A 22,387-nucleotide genomic window follows, 5' to 3' on the forward strand; every position below is an offset into this window, starting at 1 on the left:
GTCATCCTGTCTGGGTTGGCGCCCCCCCCCCCCCCTTGGGTTGTGCCGTGGCGGAGATCTTTGTGGGCTATACTCAGCCTTGTCTCAGGATGGTAGGTTGGTGGTTGAAGATATCCCTCTAGTGGTGTGGGGGCTGTGCTTTGGCAAAGTGGGTGGGGTTATATCCTTCCTGTTTGGCCCTGTCCGGGGGTGTCCTCGGATGGGGCCACAGTGTCTCCTGACCCCTCCTGTCTCAGCCTCCAGTATTTATGCTGCAGTAGTTTATGTGTCGGGGGGCTGGGGTCAGTTTGTTATATCTGGAGTACTTCTCCTGTCCTATTCGGTGTCCTGTGTGAATCTAAGTGTGCGTTCTCTCTTTCTTTCTCTCTCTCGGAGGACCTGAGCCCTAGGACCATGCCCCAGGACTACCTGACATGATGACTCCTTGCTGTCCCCAGTCCACCTGGCCATGCTGCTGTTCCAGTTTCAACTGACCTGAGCCCTAGGACCATGCCCCAGGACTACCTGACATGATGACTCCTTGCTGTCCCCAGTCTACCTGGCCATGCTGCTGCTCCAGTTTCAACTTCCACCTGACTGTGCTGCTGCTCTAGTTTCAACTGTTCTGCCTTATTATTATTCGACCATGCTGGTCATTTATGAACATTGAACATCTTGACCATGTTCTGTTATAATCTCCACCCGGCACAGCCAGAAGAGGACTGGCCACCCCACATAGCCTGGTTCCTCTCTAGGTTTCTTCCTAGGTATTGGCCTTTCTAGGGAGTTTTTCCTAGCCACCGTGCTTCTCCACCTGCATTGCTTGCTGTTTGGGGTTTTAGGCTGGGTTTCTGTACAGCACTTTGAGATATCAGCTGATGTACGAAGGGCTATATAAATACATTTGATTTGATTTGATTTGATTCTGAGTATATTACTCGATAATGTACAGTCGATGAAATTAGGGCCAGAGTTGCTTTCCAAAGATATATCCGGGATTGTAACATACTCTATTTCATGGAGACATGGCTAGCTAGGGACATGCTGTCAGATTCCATACAGCCAATGGGATTTTCAGTGCTTCATCTCTCTGGTACAATCCAAGATGGCGTAGCAGTCAGACATCTTGTCGTGTTGTGTCCCTTGTATATATCGTTTTTTTTAAAACATATTTTTCTTTGCATATCTTTTAAAACATTTTGCTAAACCTCAACATCTAAATACTCTCCTGCAACCCGCCTCACCCATTGTAGCGTGGATCTGCTTTTTTTTCTAAAGTATTTATATTTACTTTGGATCCGGAACCCCTCAACTGAAGCTAGCCAGCTAACTACCAGCTATCAGTCAGCAAACCATTGCTAGCGGTCATCAGCTAACCTTTAGCTCGGAAAGCTTTCGCCAGTTCGAACAACGCGACTTTAACCAGAGCATAACGGACCTATTATTTTTATCCCCGGGTTCCCACCGTAAACGGAACATTTTTGTCTGGATCTTCACAACTAGCTAACTAGCTAACCGCAACCCCGGATGACTACTCCTAGCCTCCTCCCTAAGTTTGTTTTACTCACTGCTTTAGCACAACCCTGATGTCCTTGCCATGTCTGAATCCTTGCTCAGGAAGGCTTCCATACCCAACTATAACATTTTCCGTCAAGATATAACTGCCAGAGGGGGAGGAGTTGCAGCCTGCAAAGTAATACCCAAACAGTTCGAACTACTAATTTTAAAAATTACTCTCTCCAGAAATAAGTCTCTCACTGTTGCCGCCTGCTACAGACCCCCCTCAGCTCCCAGCTGTGCCCTGGACACCATTTGTGAATTGATCACCCCCCATCTAGCTTCAGAGTTTGTTCTGTTAGGTGACCTAAACTGGGATATGCTTAACACCCCGGCAGTCCTGCAATGTAAGCTAGATGCCTTCAATCTCACACAAATCATCAAGGAACCCACCAGGTACAACCCTTAATCTGTAAACAAGGGCACCCACATAGACGTCATCCTGACCAACTGGCCCTCCAAATACACCTCCGCTGTCTTCAACCAGGATCTCAGCGATCACTGCCTCATTGCCTGTATCCGCTACGGATCCGCAGTCAAACGACCACCCCTCATCACTGTCAAATGCTCCCGAAAACACTTCTGTGAGCAGGCCCTTCTAATCGACCTGGCCCGGGTATCCTGGAAGGATATTGACCTCATCCCGTCAGTTGAGGATGCCTGGTCATTCTTTAAAAGTAACTTCCTCACCATTTTAGATAAGCATGCTCCGTTCAAAAAATGCAGAACTAAGAACAGATACAGCCCTTGGTTCACCCCAGACCTGACTGCCCTCGACCAGCACAAAAACATCCTGTGGCGGACTGCAATAGCATCGAATAGTCCCCACGATATGCAACTGTTCAGGGAAGTCAGGAACCAATACACGCAGTCAGTCAGAAAAGCAAAGGCCAGCTTCTTCAGGCAGAATTTTGCATCCTGTAGCTCTAACTCCAAAAAGTTCTGGGACACTGTAAAGTCCATGGAGAACAAGAGCACCTCCTCCCAGCTGCCCACTGCACTGAGGCTAGATAACACGGTCACAACCGATAAATCCATGATTATCGAAAACTTCAACAAGCATTTCTCAACGGCTGGCCATGCCTTCCTCCTGGCTACTCCAACCTCGGCCAACAGCTCCGCCCCCCCCCCCCCCCCCCCCGCAGCTACTCACCCAAGCCTCTCCAGGTTCTCCTTTACCCAAATCCAGATAGCAGATGTTCTGAAAGAGCTGCAAAACCTGGACCCGTACAAATCAGCTGGGCTTGACAATCTGGACCCTCTATTTCTGAAACTATCCGTCGCCATTGTCGCAACCCCTATTACCAGCCTACCAATCTCTCTTTCATATCGTCTGAGATCCCCAAGGATTGGAAAGCTGCCGCAGTCATCCCCCTCTTCAAAGGGGGAGACACCCTGGACCCAAACTGTTACAGACCTATATCTATCCTGCCCTGCCTATCTAAGGTCTTCGAAAGCCAAGTCAACAAACAGTTCACTGACTATCTCGAATCCCACCGTACCTTCTCCGCTGTGCAATCTGGTTTCCGAGCCAGTCACAGGTGCACCTCAGTCACGCTCAAGGTACGATATCATAACCGCCATCGATAAAAGACAGTACTGTGCAGCTGTCTTCATCGACCTGGCCAAGGCTTTCGACTCTATCAATCACCATATTCTTATCGGCAGACTCAGTAGCCTCGGTTTTTCTGATGCCTCTTTTCTCTGTATATATCAATGATGTTGCTCTTGCTGCGGGCGATTCCCTGATCCACCTCTACGCAGACGACACCATTCTGTATACTTCCGGCCCGTCCTTGGACACTGTGCTATCTAACCTCCAAACGAGCTTCAATACCATACAAAACTCCTTCCGTGGCCTCCAACTGCTCTTAAATGCCTGTAAAACCAAATGCATGCTTTTCAACCGTTCGCTGCCTGCACCCGCACGCCCGACTAGCATCACCACCCTGGATGGTTCCGAGCTAGAATATGTGGACATCTATAAGTGCCTAGGTGTCTGGCTAAACTGTAAACTCTCCTTCCAGACTCATATCAAACATCTCCAATCTAAAATCAAATCTAGAGTCGGCTTTCTATTCCGCAACAAAGCCTCCTTCACTCACGCCGCCAAACTTACCCTAGTAAACTGACTATCCTACCGATCCTCGACTTCGGCGATGTCATCTACAAAATAGCTTCCAGTACTCTACTCAGCAAACTGGATGCAGTTTATCACAGTGCCATCCATTTTGTTACTAAAGCTCCTTATACCACCCACCACTGCGACCTGTATGCTCTAGTCGGCTGGCCCTCGCTACATATTAGTCGCCAGACCCACTGGCTCCAGGTCATCTACAAGTCCATGCTAGGTAAAGCTTCGCCTTATCTCAGTTCACTGGTCACGATGGCAACACCCACCCGTAGCACGCGCTCCAGCAGGTGTATCTCACTGATCATCCCTAAAGCCAACACCTCATTTGGCCGCCTTTCGTTCCAGTTCCCAGTTCCCTGCTGCCTGTGACTGGAACGAATTGCAAAAATCGCTGAAGTTGGAGACTTTTATCTCCCTCACCAACTTTAAACATCTGCTATCTGAGCAGCTAACCGATCGCTGCAGCTGTACATAGTCTATCGGTAAATAGCCCACCCAATTTTACCTACCTCATCCCCATACTGTTTATTTATTTACTTTTCTGCTCTTTTGCACACCAATATCTCTACCTGTACATGACCATCTGATAATTTATCACTCCAGTGTTAATCTGCAAAATTGTAATTATTCACCTACCTCCTCATGCCTTTTGCACACAATGTATATAGACTCTCTTTTTTCTGTGTTATTGACTTGTTAATTGTTTACTCCATGTTTAACTCTGTGTTGTCTGTTCACACTGCTATGCTTTATCTTGGCCAGGTCACAGTTGCAAATGAGAACTTGTTCTCAACTAGCCTACCTGGTTAAATAAAAAAAATAAAAAAAATAAAAAGAAGAAGGGTGGGGGTGTATGTTTCATGATTCATGATGTTTCATGATTCATCTTGTTGCTCCACTCCTATAAAACAGGAAGCACGTGCTTAGGTCTATCCAACGTTTATCTGACCAATAGGATTCCACGCTTAAAGATTGCTTCGATCACGTGGACTGGGATATGTTCCAGGTAGCCTCAGACAATAACATTGATTTATACGCTGACTCGGTGAGTGAATTTACAAGGAAGTGTATAGGGGATGTAGTACCCACTGTGACTATTAAAACATTCCCTAACCAGAAACCGTGGATTGATGGCAGCATTCACGCAAAACTGAAAGCATGTACCACTGTATTTAATCATGGCAAGGTGACTGGAAACATGGCCGAATACAAACAGTGTAGTTATTCCCTCGTAATGCAATCAAACAAGCAAAGCGTCTGTATAGAGACAAAGTGGAGTCACAATTCAACGGCTCAAATACGAGACGTATGTAGCAGGGTCTACAGTCAATCACGGATTACAAAAAGAAAACCAGCCCCGTTGCGGACATCGACGTCTTGCTCCCAGACAAATTAAACAACGCGCTTTGAGGACAATACAGTGCCACCGACACGGCCCGTTACCAAAGACTTAGATATTACCTGTTAGTTACTGCTGTACTGTCGGATCAAGGAGCATAAGCATTTCGGTACAAACACAATAACATCTGCTAACTGTGTGTATGTGACCAATACAATTTGATTTGATTTGACGTCAGCCTAATCAAAAATGTCCTTCACATTTCAGTAGTGTCTTCTGCGATATGCGTTGAATCTAGCCAAGGTCTAAACACTAGCGGAATAAGCAAGGGTACCAAGCGGTATAGAGTGGCGAGGTGTCTCTCTTGAGAGAAGACAAACCTTTCTTCCCTTGAGCGTCCCCTGGAGCGTCATCTGTGGTTGCCAGTGCAACCTCTTAACCATACACATTAGCAACCAGTTCCACACAGTGTTTCACAGTCAGGGGACATGAGGAGTGCTGTTACCAACTTCTTAAGGCTGTGCTCTACAAGCCTCCTGGACTAGAACCTCACCCCGCAAGGGAAACCAGCAGTCCAAAAATAAGCCTTTTAGATAGAAAGCATATTTTAGCATGGTTGGAGCCCCCTTTGACATCCTGTAAGCTTGGTCGAGATGAGCAGAGACAACTAGAGAAGGAGTTGTGGGGAGATGGGAGAGGGTTTATAATTCAGGGGCTGCACACAGATCTTTGCTACGCAGGATCACCATTTTGCGTAGCTAGTTGTAGTTCTTTGCTGTGTAAATAAGCCTTTACTCAAAATAACTTTGACACAACAGTACTTAACCTCGTATGAATACATCTGCTGTTCTGTGGTCCATTGAGTGACTGTTCTGAAGCATAACAACAGGCCCACTGGTGAGGATGATAAGGCAGGATCAGGACTTCACAAATGTGAACTGTTTATAAAGTGTGATTTAGAAATCCAACATGACTTCAAATGAAATAGACAAAATTATAACGTACTTATGATAAATAGTGATGGCAAATTGATATGTTTCCCCCTGAACTCATATTGAAAACACTGAGCATGATGAAGTTTCCCTTTCAGGAACATTTGAAAGGGGAGAGGCTTTTTGGAAGCTCACAACCAGGCAGATATAAATCAAAAACACAACTTCAAAATTGTTCTCTGGCTCCTTTAAAAAGACCCAGAGAGTCACCTCCATCCACGGTTACCTCCGAGGCAAGGAAAGGCTGGATGACAGCAACTGTTTTCAGTTCACAAAGAGGCATGTTAAAGAGGAAATCTGATAAATAATTTGGTTAGGCCCACTAGAGGTCTCATTATTATAGTTGATGAGCTGCTGTTACTGATACAACAGTTGACTCACTATGCATCCCAAATAGCACCCTATTCCCTATGGGCCCTTGTCAAATGGCACCCTATTCCCTATGGGCCCTGGTCAAATGGCACCCTATTCTCTATGGGCCCTGGTAAAAAGTAGTGCACTATATAGAGAATTCGGTGCCACTGGACACTTCCATTGAGTGCTATCTTTACTCTATCTCGCTCTCTACCTTGTAATTCAATCAAGTCCATTAACTCAGCGTGGGGAAACTGCCCTCAGAATAACAAACCCTCGCAGGATTATAATTACAAGCTCAGCAGGAAAAGAGTCCGGGAATCGCATATACATATTCAAACGAATAATCTTAATAAACATGTTAAAGAAAAAAAATGTGTACAGTATAAAACAACATTCTATAAGCACAGAAAACATAAAGCATATCAACTTGTATATTATATTCCGCATGTGTACACCATCTTAAATAAATTAAATGCAGTTTTAACTTTTCAAAATGTTTCTAGAAAAATACAATTCTTTGAAAAGCAGCTGGGTTTGCTTTACAATATGGTATAGAATCACTCAGACAAGGCTTTTTATCCAAAGTCTCTCTGTTTTGATTTCATATAACCTCCTATACAGTAACAACATATTTGTCTTTTGCATCCCTGAAAGGTTCCCAAACAGAAAGCCCTCTGACAGGAACTACAGGGAGAGGTAGAGATGCAGTATCTCTCTGTATTAGAACCACCACATGCTCTATCAGGGATAATCCCTCTCTATTTCCTTCAACCAGCCTCAGCTGATATTGGTCCTGAGACACAGTAACACAGTGAACACGTTAAATATCTGAATTGCCAGTAAGAGCAGATAAGAACTTTTCCCCGCTATCACAGACACATATTGCCTCTTGGCTAAGTGTTGTTGCTGTCCCACAGTTATACTGCAGTGTCAACAGTCATCTGTGTTCTCTGGTCATCTGTATTCTGGAGCGGCAGGTAGCTTAGCGGTTAAGAGTGTTGGGACAGTAACTGAAAGATCACTGGTATGAATCCCTGAGCCGACTAGGTGGACAATCTGTTGAGCAAGGCACCTAACTATAATTGCTCCTGTAAGTCACTCAATATGAGTATCTGGTAAATGACTCAAATGTAAATCCACCAAAGCAAAATCAGTCGTCCCAACCAAACATGCGTCCCGTCATCTGGTAGAACTTCATGTTGAAAGGCCTGTAGAAGTCCCGTAGCCTCTGCACCACCTCTGGGTGGATGTTGGGGTGGGTCCGCCCTTTGGTTTTGCCCAGGCAGTGGGGCTTGCTGCTGCCCTCAGCCTTCTTGAGGCAGGAGAAGCCCTTGGTCTGGTTGAAGTAGAAGTGTTTGTCTGTGATGATCCTCTTGAGTCCCAGGAAGTCCTGCACACTGCCCAGCTCTCTGGCTGGGTCGCTGATCAGATGTTCCCCGCTCACGAACAGAATCTGGCCCATGGGGAAGTACTCTAGCCAGTTGTCCAGGTGCTTGGCATAGATGCCAATCTGGATGGCGCTCCAGGACGTGTCGATGAGCCCCGTAGTCCTGTTTTTGAAGGTCAAGCTCTCGAAGGTGGGAATTTTTGGGTTCTTGGACAGCGTCTGTGTGTAGTCAGAGATGGCCCTGGTGATGGGGTCCCTCACCACCACGATCAGCTTGGTGTCCCGGGACATGGCGGAGATCCGGGCCGGGGCCTCTCTGGTCACAAAGTAGCTGGGGGTCTTCTCCATGGTGATCTGGCCCTCCAGGGTCTTGGGCATCAGCTCTCTGAAGAGAGGAGAGGGATACGTTGAGAAGACAATGATTGACTGACTGTCAGACCTACGTATAAACTTTGACAAGAACAACTCTAAGTACAACAAACATGTGAGACTGAGAAAACACAAAACAAACACATCTTACACTTTATTTCCATTGGAATTGTCTTGAATTTTCTTTATCATGCAGCTACAGTCTGCAAGCTTTAAAACCAGCCAGAAAAGCGGGGCCAAATGTACAGTCTCACATCTACACTTGTTGATAGTTGTGTAGTGCGTCTGAGAGTATTGATAGGTGTGTAGTGCATCAGCGTATTGATAGTTGTGTAGTGCGTGGGAGCGATGTCTTTTCTACGGTAGTGTTTCCTATGCAGCCTATTCCCTGATTATATATTTCACTACTTTTGACCAGGGCGCATCACAAGTAATATATTGCAGTTTTCAGCTAATTTCCTGCAGTTTTACACATTTAGGCATGATTTCTGCCATGTTAATCTGATATCTGAGTGAGAATGACTAACAAAATCAATGGGGGCCCACTGGAGGTCAGGGCCCAGGGGATGTGCTTGGTCAGTATTTGCTCATGATTACTACAAGTTTAGATACCTGGCTAGACTAACTATCATTGTTAGTTGACATGTTTAATAATACAATTTGTCGTCTAACAAATTATAGGTAGTCAGTGAGTGACTGCCTGTGACTGACATAACAAGAGAGAACCTGCCGAATGATGTACAACCACATTTCTAAATTGCATCTGATGTATTCTACTATTCTTACTCTCAACAGTAAGTTGAGACCCCGACTGAGATCCCCAAAAAGCTTTTGTCTCTTATCCTTGGAGCCGGCCCTGAATGCCCTGTACCACTAGAAGAAAACAACAGCGTTAACAATCTTTGCCCAGCTGAAAGAAACTCATCCTTCGTTCGTGACACGCAGCAGTGGAAAAACATGTTTCTAAGCTTATCTGAATCTGGATCTGGAAAGTCATCAAATAGACTATTTGAGAACCACAATTTGATTCATTGCTGCATGGACATATTCTCTGTTTGTTATTCTGTAGACATTAAAAATGAAAAGTGTTCGTATCATGCTGCATAATATTGTGATTAGATATGTTTTTTTCTTCAGTTTTAATATCACATTTATTGGACACTTGATTTGGAAAAGAGAAACCCTATGTTTCGGGGCCGCCTTCTAAACAGCTGCAGATGAGTGAACAGACCATAGCAGAGAAAAGTGGTCCTGTTGGACTCAAGGGCTGTTTCCACAGTGGTATCCTATTCCCTATATAGTGCACTACTTTAGACCTCTGGTCAAAACCAGTGTACTATGTAGGGAATAGGGTGCCATTTGGGACAAAGCCTGGGAAATTAAATCTTGGTGATGAAAGTATACACATAAATCCCACCTCAAATTTTTACAGCAAAAAAGTTAAACTGGGAAGGCCGCTCAGCCTTAATATTTGCTTTAACGTTTTCTTTGGCAATATTTCTTAATCTGTGCGGGCCCATTTTTCACACAATCTATTCAGCCATGACACCCCACCTTTCCAGCTTCTCTCCTCTGTCTCCCCTTCCCTCTCCACCCTCGCCTCTCCTCCGCTGCCCCAAGTGCCTTCAGGACAGTGACCTGTACCAAAGCAGATAAAAGCAGCCCATGAATCATTAACGTCTCCTTCTCCCAGCCATTTAGAGCCTCTGCAGAATGCACACTTCAATTATTCATCCTAGCTCTCTATCTCTCTGCTGGTGTGGCTCTGCTTAAAGCCCAGGTTGTGTGTGTGTGTGTGTGTGTGTGTGTGTGTGTGTGTGTGTGTGTGTGTGTGTGTGTGTGTGTGTGTGTGTGTGTGTGTGTGTGTGTGTGTGTGTGTGTGTGTGTGTGTGTGTGTGTGTGTGTGTGTGTGTGTGTGTGTGTGTGTGTGTGTGTGTGTGTGTGTGCGTGTGTGTGTGTGTGTGTGTGTGTGTGCTGACAAAGTGGCCTGCCTGCGCTGCTCCCATGGCAGATGCATTTTACTGTCCGTGACGGAACTACTGAGCTGTGCTAGGGGAAGGAGGCGGGCTCAGCCTCTGTCAGGTCCCCTGGCTGGTCAAAATGGGGAGGAAGAAAGGATGAGAGGAGAGGAGGAGGGTGAGGCCTACTCATCTTTTCAATCTCAGGGCCTTTATAAAGCGACACACAGCAGCAGATAGCTCTCGGCTCCACACAGCCATCCTCCACCACCAAACTTGCTACTTTCCTAATGTGACAGCAGCACCGTTTTTCTGTCTCACAAACAGGCAGGTAAAAGATCATGCTCCGTTTAACCTCCATGCAGCTAAAGAAGACGAGGCATCTGAGATGCCACTAGAGAGATGTGTTTCTCAGAGTGAGAGTGCTTCTGAGAGATGCCAGATGTCAGACTGTGAAGTGGATGACTTCACTACGCCCTTACGCTTCTCTCCAAGATTTCCCTCTTGCACTGATGCTGGGAAAGTCAAGATATTTGAATAAATGTCCAGATCCAGCCTGAAAACAGAGGTTTTGGTTTCACCCAAAAAATGACCACATTCAATTATGGCTTTTTGTCTTTTTGGTTCCACTATGACACCTAAATGTGTTTAAAATAGTTTATGTTTTGCCAAGATTTATCCACCACAGGAGGCTATTGAGGGGAGGACTGGAAGTCTTGAATGGAGTGAATGGAACTGTATCAAACACATGGACACCATGATGTATATCAGACCCGTCCTCCCCAATTAAGGTGCCACAAACCACCTGTGTGATACACAGAGAGCTTTCACCTTGAAGTGTCCCTGTGTGGTTTATGTGACTCTCCTGCCCTTCAGGGTGCCGATGCTTCCAAGGTATAATAGCCTGAGCCTCCTGAGTGACTCTAACCTGGCAGCCTCATGTCACAAGATCAGGGTGAGGCAGCACAGCTACACACAGTTAGTTCTCCAGTTTTAAAATATATATATACACTGAGAGTGTTAAATCAACACTGAAAGTGTTGTCTGTGGACCCATATAGACACCGGAAAAGTGTTAAATTAACCACAGCCTTATTAAATTATTTCACAGAGTGTCTTGCCGTTCGAGTTTATTGTAACAGTTACCGCCCATGACTGCACTTGTTAGTGACAGAGTGACAATGGTGGGTGTAGCTGGTGCATGGAAGTCAGGGACAGGAGAGCAGAGATGAATGGACAAAGCACTTTACTTAGGCAATCATCATACTGAACGCAACCGCGTGACAAAACTAATTCCCAAAGAACAAGTAAGGCAGCCCAAAGTACAAAACATTTAGTACAAAGTACTGGCTGCCACAAAGCACGGGTATAAAACAAAACCTGACGCAAACCAGCCGGCAGCGTACCAACCCTGACAATAACCAATACCCCACACAGACATGGAGGGAACAGAGGGCTAAATACAAGTTAATTAGTAGGAGATGAAAACCAGGTGTGCAGGAAGACAAGACAAAACAAATGGAAAACGAACGGTCGATCGGCGATGGCTAGAAGACCGGTGACGTCGACCGCCGAACAACGCCCGAACAAGGAGAGGAACACAGACACAAGGTTGTTGCACTCATTTTTGCCTTATGATCTTCACCAAGTGAGATCCTAAGCGAATATATTATTGTAAAAATATATATTTACAGTATTTAACATAATACCTTACATATTACAAGGACTTATTTTGATACTTAATACTGGGGCCTAAAACTAATACACATCACTTTGAATCAAAACCACACCCATCATCACACCATTCATTATCATTTTTCCCAGCATGCTCTATTGCATGCTACATTGCAGACAGATTTTTGGAATAGTTTGTTTCAATATCTATGTTTCCACCTAAAATGATTTGCCCCATCACCTCCATGGCCTGGCTATCACCCTGGTTCGTGGTCTGCTCTCCTATGTGCAGTGCAGAGTTACAACATTCTGGTAACTTTCTCAAAATGCCAGGGTTTTCCAGATATCCTGTTTGGATGAATTCAGATTTCCTGCTTATTCCCTACTGATTCCAATAATATTCTAATCAGGATTTCTGGAAAAACTAGGTTTGGGAAAAGGGGGTACTGAAGGAGGTGCAGAGTACAGGAATGGGACTGTGGTTATTTGAGGATATCCACCAGCCCCTCAACATGAGCATCAGATATAAGTTGTGTTGCAAATGGCACACTGAGCCCTATGGGCCCTGGTCAAAAGTAGTGCACAGTGCACAATAAAGGAAATAGGGTGCAGTTTGGAATCCATCCATGGAGGTTAATGCAACCTGATTACAGTAAGAACAGAATCAGAATAGTATCAGGATAGTATCATGATAGCATCAGGATAGTATCAGAATAGTATGAGGATAATATCATGATAGTATCAGGATATTATCAGGATAGTATAAGGATAGTATCAGGACAGTATCAGAATAGTATCAGGATAGAATCAGAATAGTATCGGGTTAATATCAGGATACTATCAGAAACGTATCAAGATAGTATGAGAATAGTATCAGGATACTATCAGAATAGTATCAAGATACTCTCCTGATAATAGTATGATACTATCAGGACAGAATCAGAACAGTGTCAGGATAGTATTATGATACTTTTATGATAGTATCAGGATAGTATCAGGATAAAATCAGAAGAGTATCGGGATAGTTTCGGGTTAGTATCAGAATGGTATGAGGATAGTATCATCATACTATCAGGAGAGTATCAGTACAGAATCAGAACAGTATCAGCATAGTATTAGGATAGTATCATGATAGTATCAGGATAATATGAGAATAGTATCAGGATAGTATGAGAATAGTATCAGGATAGTATCAGGATACTATCAGGATACTATCAGATTAGTATCAAGATAGTTTCAGTATAGTATCAGAATATAAACAGGATAGTATTGGGCTAGTATAAGGATAGTAATAGAAAAGTATCAAGATAGTTTCAGAATAGTATCAGGATATAATCTAAAAAGTATCAGGATCAGTATCAAGATAGTATCAGGATAGTGTCAGAAGAGTATCAGGATTGTTTCTGAATAGTATCAGGATAGTATCAGGATCAGTATCAGGATAGTATCAGGATAGTATCAGAAAATAATCAAGATAGTTTCAGAATAGTATCAGGATGTAATCAAAATAGTTTTAGGATAGTTTCAAGATAGTATCAGGATTGTTTCTGAATAGTATCAGGATAGTATCAGGATCAGTATCAAGATAGTATCAGGATAGTGTCAGAAGAGTATCAGGATTGTTTCTGAATAGTATCAGGATAGTATCAGGATCAGTATCAGGATCAGTATCAGGATAGTATCAGGATAGTATCAGAAAATAATCAAGATAGTTTCAGAATAGTATCAGGATGTAATCAAAATAGTTTTAGGATAGTTTCAAGATAGTATCAGGATTGTTTCTGAATAGTATCAGGATAGTATCAGGATCAGTATCAAGATAGTATCAGGATAGTGTCAGAAGAGTATCAGGATTGTTTCTGAATAGTATCAGGATAGTATCAGGATCAGTATCAGGATAGTATCAGGATAGTATCAGAAAATAATCAAGATAGTTTCAGAATAGTATCAGGATGTAATCAAAATAGTTTTAGGATAGTTTCAAGATAGTATCAGGATTGTTTCTGAATAGTATCAGGATAGTATCAGGATCAGTATCAAGATAGTATCAGAATAGTATCAGGATATAATCAAAATCGTTTTAGGGTAGTATCAAGATAGTATCAGGATAACATCAGAAGAGTATCAGGATAGTATCGGGTTAGTATCAGAATGGTATGAGGATAGTATCATGTTAGTATCATGATACTATCAGGAGAGAATCAGGACAGAATCAGAACAGTATCAGGATAGTATTAGGATAGTATCATGATAGTATCAGGATAGCATGAGGATAGTATGAGGATAGTATGAGAATAGTATCAGGATAGTATCATGATACTATCAGAATAGTATCAAGATAGTTTCAAGATAGTATCAGGATAGTATCAGAATAGAAACATGATAGTATTGGGATAGTATAAGGATAGTATCAGAAGAGTATCAAGATAGTTTCAGAATAGTATCAGGATACAATCAAAATAGTTTTAGGATAGTATCATGATAGTATCAGGATAGTGTCAGGACAGTATCAGAAGAGTATCAGGATAGTATCGGGTTAGTATCAGAATAGTATGAGGATAGTATCACTGTAGTATCAGGATATTATCAAGACAGTATCAGAAAATAATCAGAATAGTGTTAGGAAGTATCAGGATAGTATCAGAATAGTATCAGGATTGTATGAGGATAGTATCAGGTCCCCTCAGAAATATGGTAATGTGAGCAGGCCACCTGGTAGCCATAACCATAATAGTAATATATTAATAAACATAATAATATTCATAACCATTAAAGTAATACAATTAAGAACAAAATAATAACCGTAACATTACAGTAATATAATAACATAATAAATCAAATCAAATCCAATTTTATCTTTCACATACACATGGTTAGCAGATGTTAATGCGAGTGTAGCGAAATGCTTGTGCTTCTAGTTCCGACAATGCAGTAATAACCAACTAGTAATCAAGCTAACAATTCCAAAACTACTACCTTATACACACAAGTGTAAAGGGATAAAGAATATGTACATAAAGATATATGAATGAATGATGGTACAGAGCGGCATAGGCAAGATGCAGTAGATGGTATCGAGTACAGTATATACATATGAGATGAGTATGTAAACAAAGTGGCATAGTTTAAAGTGGCTAGTGATACATGTATTACATAAAGATGCAGTAGATGATATAGAGTACAGTAACCATTATAGTAATATAATAACAAACATCATAATTACCATAATTGTAATATAATAATACACATAATAATAATAACCATAACCATTATAGTAATATAATAATAACCATAATAATAACCATAACCATTATAGTAATATAATAATAACCATAATAATAACCATAACCATTATAGTAATATAATAATAACCATAACCATGGTCTTCTTCTACAAAGCAGAACTTTCCAGATGTTTGGTTCCCATGCATACTTCAGCATATGGAGGATTTGTGGAGGGTTTGAATAAACTCTGCAATGCTAAAGAAAGAAAATCATCTCTACCTGTCTTCCCAAGGAATAAAGACTGGGGATTGAGTGGGGAGAGAGTTTGAAGTTGATCCATGATAGATTCATTCACAGGTCTGGGATGACTATACAGGGAAGAGAAAAGAGAGTGGCTTTTGTTCATGCAGGCTACACACAAGAGCATTTATTTCAATTCCAACAGGAACCGCATGCAGTCTAATGAAACTTTATTGGCAGCGTAGGTGATGTAATGAACGAGGTACCTTCCAAGTGCCTGAGATTTACTGCATCTCCACAGACCTGCTTTGATGTCTTCTGTGCACTGCTAAAATACGACTCCCCATACACACTAATGCATGGAACACAGACAGCAGGCGTCAACTCATAAAACAACGGAGCAGAATGGAGTAAGGATATACAGTATGTAAGTGTAAGCATGGTTTATATTAACATTTTGATGCTGGAACTAACTTAAAGACATGGCGGAAAGTGGAAAGTGAATGGACGATTTATGGTGTCACATTTTCATTAGAAAATGAAAATGACAGGTTGAGTGGGAAACTTTTGAGAGCACAAACAAATAAACAATGTCATTTTTAGGGAGAAAGTATGTGAGACAGAACACGGCCTAAATTGGACTCTGAGAGAATACGCTCATATGGTTCTACTAACTAGGCAATGTTGTCTGTCAAAACTCATTGGAGGTTACTCTATTCCCTGTTTGAACACATTCTGAAGGACAAGGTAATGCTAGAGGAGATCAGTCAATGAGTCCTTTGTAAGGTTGTCTATAAAAGGAGTACTTTGGCACAAATGGTCTGATGCATCACGGCTTTAGTTTCCCCCTCCCTCCATCCATGTTACTTCGCTTACAAAACCCATGCAGCCTATATATGTGTAGTGGTAAAAAGGAGGAGGAGGAGGAAGAGTGTGTGGTGGTACTGTATGATGGGGGATCCCCAATAAATACAATATATACAGTACCAATACTCATTCCCCTCATCCTACTCCTCATCTTCCTGTTCATTCTCCCTCCCTCCCTCCCTCCCTCCCTCCCACTACATACCATTTTCAGGCTACATAGAGTACATATTGAGGTATAGCAAAGATTATGATCGGAAACAAATACAGTATATAACAAACAAAACAAAACTAGCAAGTAAGCAAATCCCTCCTGCTTTACTCACAGATCAATCAGAAAGGGTCTGGGGTTTGACTGGGGCTGGAGTTGGACTGGGTCTGGAGTTGGACTGGGGCTGGGGCTGGGGTTGGATTGGGTCTGGAGTTGGACTGTGTCGGGGGTTGGACTGGGTCTGGAGTTGGACTGGGTCTGGAGTTGGACTGGGGCTGGGGTTGGATTGGGTCTGGAGTTGGACTGTTGCTGGGGTTGGATTGGGTCTGGGGTTGGACTGGGTTTTGGGTTGGACTTGGGCTGGGTTTGGATGGTGGCTAAGTCTGGTTCTGGGTCTTGGGCTGGGTCTGGGGTTGGACTGGGTCTAATGTCTGGCCCAATTAATGAGTGTCTGGTGACCTGCAAACAAGGGGGTCCCTCATTTACGTCTACCGATGTAGGATCTTAATTTGATCATTAAATGAAAAACTGCACTAACACACAGTTAAATTAACTGTACTCCACTTTTCATTTAGCCTCATTTTGACCAGCTAATAGCCTAACCAATCCAGCAACATTATGGACTAAATGTTCAAATCTTGTAGGATTATTTTTGCTGTAACAATACAGGTCATATTAAGATCCTACATCTGTACATGTCTCTTAATGGAGCTATAGAGGCCAAAAGGCTAGTGGAACAGGCACTAAGAGCCATCCCGGTCCAATTGTCCCCATGTAGAAGCCTTTGATTCCTTCTTCTATTCCAGTGTGAAGCATACTGTACATCCACTCATCCACTCCCAGAGTGTTTTCCACACGGCCGCCATGGCCGGTGTTGTGACCAGATAATCATCTGGTAAGTGTCTCAATATTTCTCCTGTTTGCAAGGGAGGGAAGGGGAAGGAGAGAATAGCTCTGCTCAGCAGACATTTTCCAGGTCACTGGTTTCTAGCTGAAGTCATGAGGAGGATGGAGCTGGGGAGAGGAGGGTGGGTCAGTGATTTAGAGTAATGACTGCTGTGTGTGGTGGTATGTTCGCCTGCGCCTGTTCTGCTGGACCTACTGCTTTACAGCTCTGTCAACCTCTCTGGTAACAGTGTAGCACCTCAACTGACCCTGGGGCAGCAAATGCCCCAGGCACTGGAAGTGGGCCGGGCTGGCATAGGAGGTGTGATGTGAGAGGGGAGTACAGTAGTATGCTATGGTGGGAGAAACAACTGTTTTCTATAACCTCTTATGTATTCAACTAAACATCAGGGATTCCAACTGTAAAATCCAACGAGTGACAAAATAAAAGGACAAGTGAGCTAGCTATGAAACAAATCTTCTTTTCATTCCAGGCCACGGTTATTTAGATATAGCTGCGCTCGTCGTTGGTGGATAAGCTATGGTACTGGGCAATGGTAGTCCAAGAGCTCCGATGGTGAGAGATCCATCTGTTTATCATGGTGGTATGGGTCAGGGGATTACAGGTGTAAGCATAACCCCAAATCCTGCTCTTCATTTAGTGTCACTCCTCGTGCCCCTGTCAGCTGTGACAAACCTTGAATGGGCTTCATTGCCAAAATCCCAAGGTATCCCTTTAATATATTATTGAACATAATATACTCTACGGGTATATCAAAGTTCCAGAGTGGGATCTCTGCTACTTTTAGAGTTATGATCCAAAGTGTAAGGAATATGGTTGGCTCAGCTATACCAGATACAATCCTTATATTGCCAATTTGAAATGTCTTTCTCATGCATCATTTTTTTACATTTATTGAACTATTATTTAACTCGGCAAGTCAGTTAAGAACACATTGTTATTTACAATGAAGGCCTAGGAACAGTGGGTTAACTGCCTTATTCAGGGGCAGAACGACAGATTTTTTATCTTGTCAGCTAGGGGATTCAATATAGCAACCTTTCAGTTACTGCCCCAACACTAACCGCTAGGCTACCATTGACTGGCACTTGGAAGAAAACATTTTACAAAACAATTACCAACAAACACGAGTGATTCCATTTCTAACTAGTACGAAAAAAACATCCGTAAATGGTCCTTTAGATTGACATACTAAATGGCATACTGTATATCTAAAAGCATAATTTAGAAATAATGTACCAAAGTTGGCATATTTGTGACGTTTGGCCTTACCCAGGCCTACTTTAATACGCCATAGTGTTTCATCTGTAGCTACTTTAATAGTCCATAGTGTTTCATCTGTAGCTACTTTAATACTCCATAGTGTTTCATCTGTAGCTACTTTAATACTCCATAGTGTTTCATCTGTAGCTACTTTAATACTCCATAGTGTTTCATCTGTAGCTACTTTAATACTACATAGTGTTTCACCTGTAGCTACTTTAATACTACATAGTGTTTCATCTGTAGCTACTTTAATACTCCATAGTGTTTCATCTGTAGCTACTTTAATACTACATAGTGTTTCACCTGTAGCTACTTTAATACTCCATAGTGTTTCACCTGTAGCTACTTTAATACTCCATAGTGTTTCACCTGTAGCTACTTTAATACTCCATAGTGTTTCACCTGTAGCTACTTTAATACTCCATAGTGTTTCATCTGTAGCTACTTTAATACTCCATAGTGTTTCATCTGTAGCTACTTTAATACTCCATAGTGTTTCACCTGTAGCTACTTTAATACTCCATAGTGTTTCACCTGTAGCTACTTTAATACTACATAGTGTTTCATCTGTAGCTACTTTAATACTCCATAGTGTTTCATCTGTAGCTACTTTAATACTACATAGTGTTTCATCTGTAGCTACTTTAATACTCCATAGTGTTTCATCTGTAGCTACTTTAATACTACATAGTGTTTCATCTGTAGCTACTTTAATACTACATAGTGTTTCACCTGTAGGTGGTGTCATATGAAGCTTTACCACTGGCTCTGTAATTTGAGTACTATTTAGAGTTCAATAAAACTATTTTATTTTGATGGATGAATATTGAAACATATAAACAGTAATATTATCCTCAGGAATATCAAAGCTCCCATAGTTGTAAAATCTTATACATAGAAATTGGCACAGTAGGCAATGTAACCGATCACAGCCCTCCTTTTAGATCTAGCATTGCACATCTTGCAAATCACCAGGGTGACCATTTTGAATCCATTTTCACATTCACTCTGTTGGTAATGCATATACATTGGATCATAACTCTAAAAGTAGCAGAGATCCCACTCTGGATCTTTGATATGCCCAGTCTATATTATGTTCAACAATGTATTTGTCACGTTCGTCGATAGGAACGGACCAAGGCGCAGCATGAGTTGAGTTCCCCATACTTTATTACACCGTGAAACTACAAAAACAATAAACATAACACGACGTGACAGCCGTAGTGCACAAAACACTAACACAAACTATACCCCACAAACAGGTGGGAACAAAGGACAACTTAAGTATGATCCCCAATTAGAGACAACAATATTCAGCTGCCACTAATTCTGAACAATACTAAAACACCAACATGGAAATATAACGACTAGAACACCCCCGAGTCACTCCCTGACCTAAAGCACCATAGAGAACCCAGAGGGCTCTCTATGGTCAGGGCGTGACATTATTAAGGGATACATTGGGATTTTGCCAATGAAGCCCCTTCAAACTGCACGCAGAGCGGTACCAATGGCATCCATGAGTTCATCTGACTCTGGGGAAGTAGGCTTAGATAAGCCTATTTGTATTATTTATTTATTATTTATTGCCAAAAATGTGTCAAATCTCAAATCTCAAATTTTGTTTTTTTAATATTCATGTTTATATTTTTCCCTATTAATAAATTATTGTAATTTTGGGGGATTTAAATCTAAATACCTCTCATATAACAGCAAGCAGTAAAGCTTCATAGGAGACAAATTGTTTGTACATCTTATAGATCACAAGACCTATATTGTCATAACAAAATAAAATAATTTCCATGTAAAAAGGACCCATGAGCACCAACATGTGAAGTTCCTTGGAGCATGTCAAAACCAAGATGGCATAGCAGTCAGACGTCCGTTGTCCTCGTCTTGTCGTGTCCCGTATATCTATATATATTTACAACTTTCTTCGCATACCTTTTTATATATATGTTTTTCTTTTCCATAAACTCAACTTCAAAACACTCTCCTGCAACCCGCCTCACCAATTTATTAAAAATAAAGTATAATTTACCTCAAATCTGTAATCCTCCATAGAAGCTAACCAGAAGCTAGCCAGAAGCTAGCCTGAAGCTAACCAGAAGCTAACCAGAAGCTAATCAGAAGCTAGTCAGAAGCTAGCCAGAAGCTAGTTAGCTTCTTTACTGGCTAATCATTAGTATTCAGACTCCAACCAACCTCCCTACTCACTGGACCTTTTTGATCACTCGACTAAGCATGCCTCTCCTTAATGTCAATATGCCTTGTCCATTGCTGTTCTGGTTAGTGTTTATTAGCTTATTTCACTGTAGAGCCTCTAGTCCTGCTCACTATACCTTATCCAACCTAATAGTTCCACCACCCACACATGCGATGACATCTCCTGGTTTCAATGATGTTTCTAGAGACAATATCTCTCTCATGATCACTCAATACCTAGGTTTACCTCCACTGTATTCACATCCTACCATACCTTTGTCTGTACGTTATACCTTGAAGCTATTTCATCGCCCCCAGAAACCTCCTTTTACTCTCTGTTCCAGACGTTCTAGACGACCAATTCTCATTGCTTTTAGCCGTACCCTTATCCTACTCCTCCTCTTTTCCTCTGGTGATGTAGAGGTGAATCCAGGCCCTGCAGTGCCTAGCTCCACTCCTATTCCCCAGGCGCTCTCTTTTGATGACTTCTGTAACCGTAATAGCCTTGGTTTCATGCATGTTAACATTAGAAGCCTCCTCCCTAAATTTGTTTTATTCACTGCTTTAGCACACTCTGCCAACCCAGATGTTCTAGCTGTGTCTGAATCCTGGCTTAAAAAGCCCACCAAAAATTCTGAAATGTTCATCCCTAACTACAGCATTTTCAGACAAGATAGAACTGCCAAAGGGGGCGGTGTTGCAATCTACTGCAAAGATAGCCTGCAGAGTTCTGTCCTACTATCCAGGTCTGTACCCAAACAATTTGAACTTCTACTTTTAAAAATCCAGCTCTCTAAAAACAAGTCTCTCACTGCTGACGCCTGCTATAGACCACCCTCTTCCCACCATATGTGAACTGATTGCCCCCCATCTATCTTCAGAGCTCGTGCTGCTAGGCGACCTAAACTGGAACATGCTTAACACCAGAGCCATCTTACAATCTAAGCTTGATGCCCTCAATCTCACACAAATGATCAATGAGCCTACCAGGTACCTCCCCAAAGCCGTAAACACGGGCGCCCTCATAGATATCATCCTAACCAACTTGCCCTCTAAATACACCTCTGCTGTCTTCAACCAAGATCTCAGCGATCACTGTCTCATTGCCTGCATCCGTAACGGGTCAGCGTTACGAGTGATGCAACAACCTCCACTCATCACTGTCAAATGCTCCCTGAAACACTTCAGCGAGCAGGCCTTTCTAATCGACCTGGCCGGGGTATCCTGGAGGGATATTGATCTCATCCTGTCAGTAGAGGATGCCTGGTTATTTTTTTTAAATGCCTTCCTAACCATCTTAAATTAGCATGCCCCATTCAAGAAATTTAGAACCAGGAACAGATATAGCCCTTGGTTCTCCCCCGACCTGGCTGCCCTTAACCAACACAAAAACATCCTATGGCGTTCTGCATTAGCATCGAACAGCCCCCGTGATATGCAACTTTTCAGGGAAGCTAGAAACCAATATACACAGCCATGTCTAGCTTTTTCAAGCAGAAATTTGCTCAAAAAAGTTCTGTCACACTGTAAAGTCCATGAAGAATAAGAACACCTCCTTCCAGCTGCCCACTGCACTGAAGATAGGAAACACTGTCACCACTGATAAATCCACTATAATTGAGAATTTCAATAAGCATTTTTCTATGGCTGGCCATGCTTTCCACCTGGCTACCCCTACCAAAGTCAACAGCACTGCACCCCCCACAGCAACTCGCCCAAGCCTTC

The 22,387-nt window shown here is 42.5% G+C and overlaps 1 protein-coding gene across 1 annotated transcript in view; it reads right to left on the reverse strand.

Moving 5' to 3' along the window:
* Window positions 1-5,095: 5,095 nt before the first annotated feature.
* Window positions 5,096-22,387, reverse strand: part of LOC109879689 (heparan sulfate glucosamine 3-O-sulfotransferase 3A1-like) — a 78,191-nt gene continuing 60,899 nt past the window's right edge. Inside the window, exon 2 of the mRNA XM_020471853.2 lies at window positions 5,096-8,130. Coding sequence (XP_020327442.1) covers window positions 7,509-8,130 — 622 coding nt within the window. The 3' untranslated portion in view covers window positions 5,096-7,508. The remainder of the gene's footprint in view (window positions 8,131-22,387) is intronic.

The sequence above is a fragment of the Oncorhynchus kisutch genome, linkage group LG11 (genome assembly GCF_002021735.2).
Source record: "Oncorhynchus kisutch isolate 150728-3 linkage group LG11, Okis_V2, whole genome shotgun sequence".
Taxonomy (NCBI): domain Eukaryota; kingdom Metazoa; phylum Chordata; class Actinopteri; order Salmoniformes; family Salmonidae; genus Oncorhynchus; species Oncorhynchus kisutch.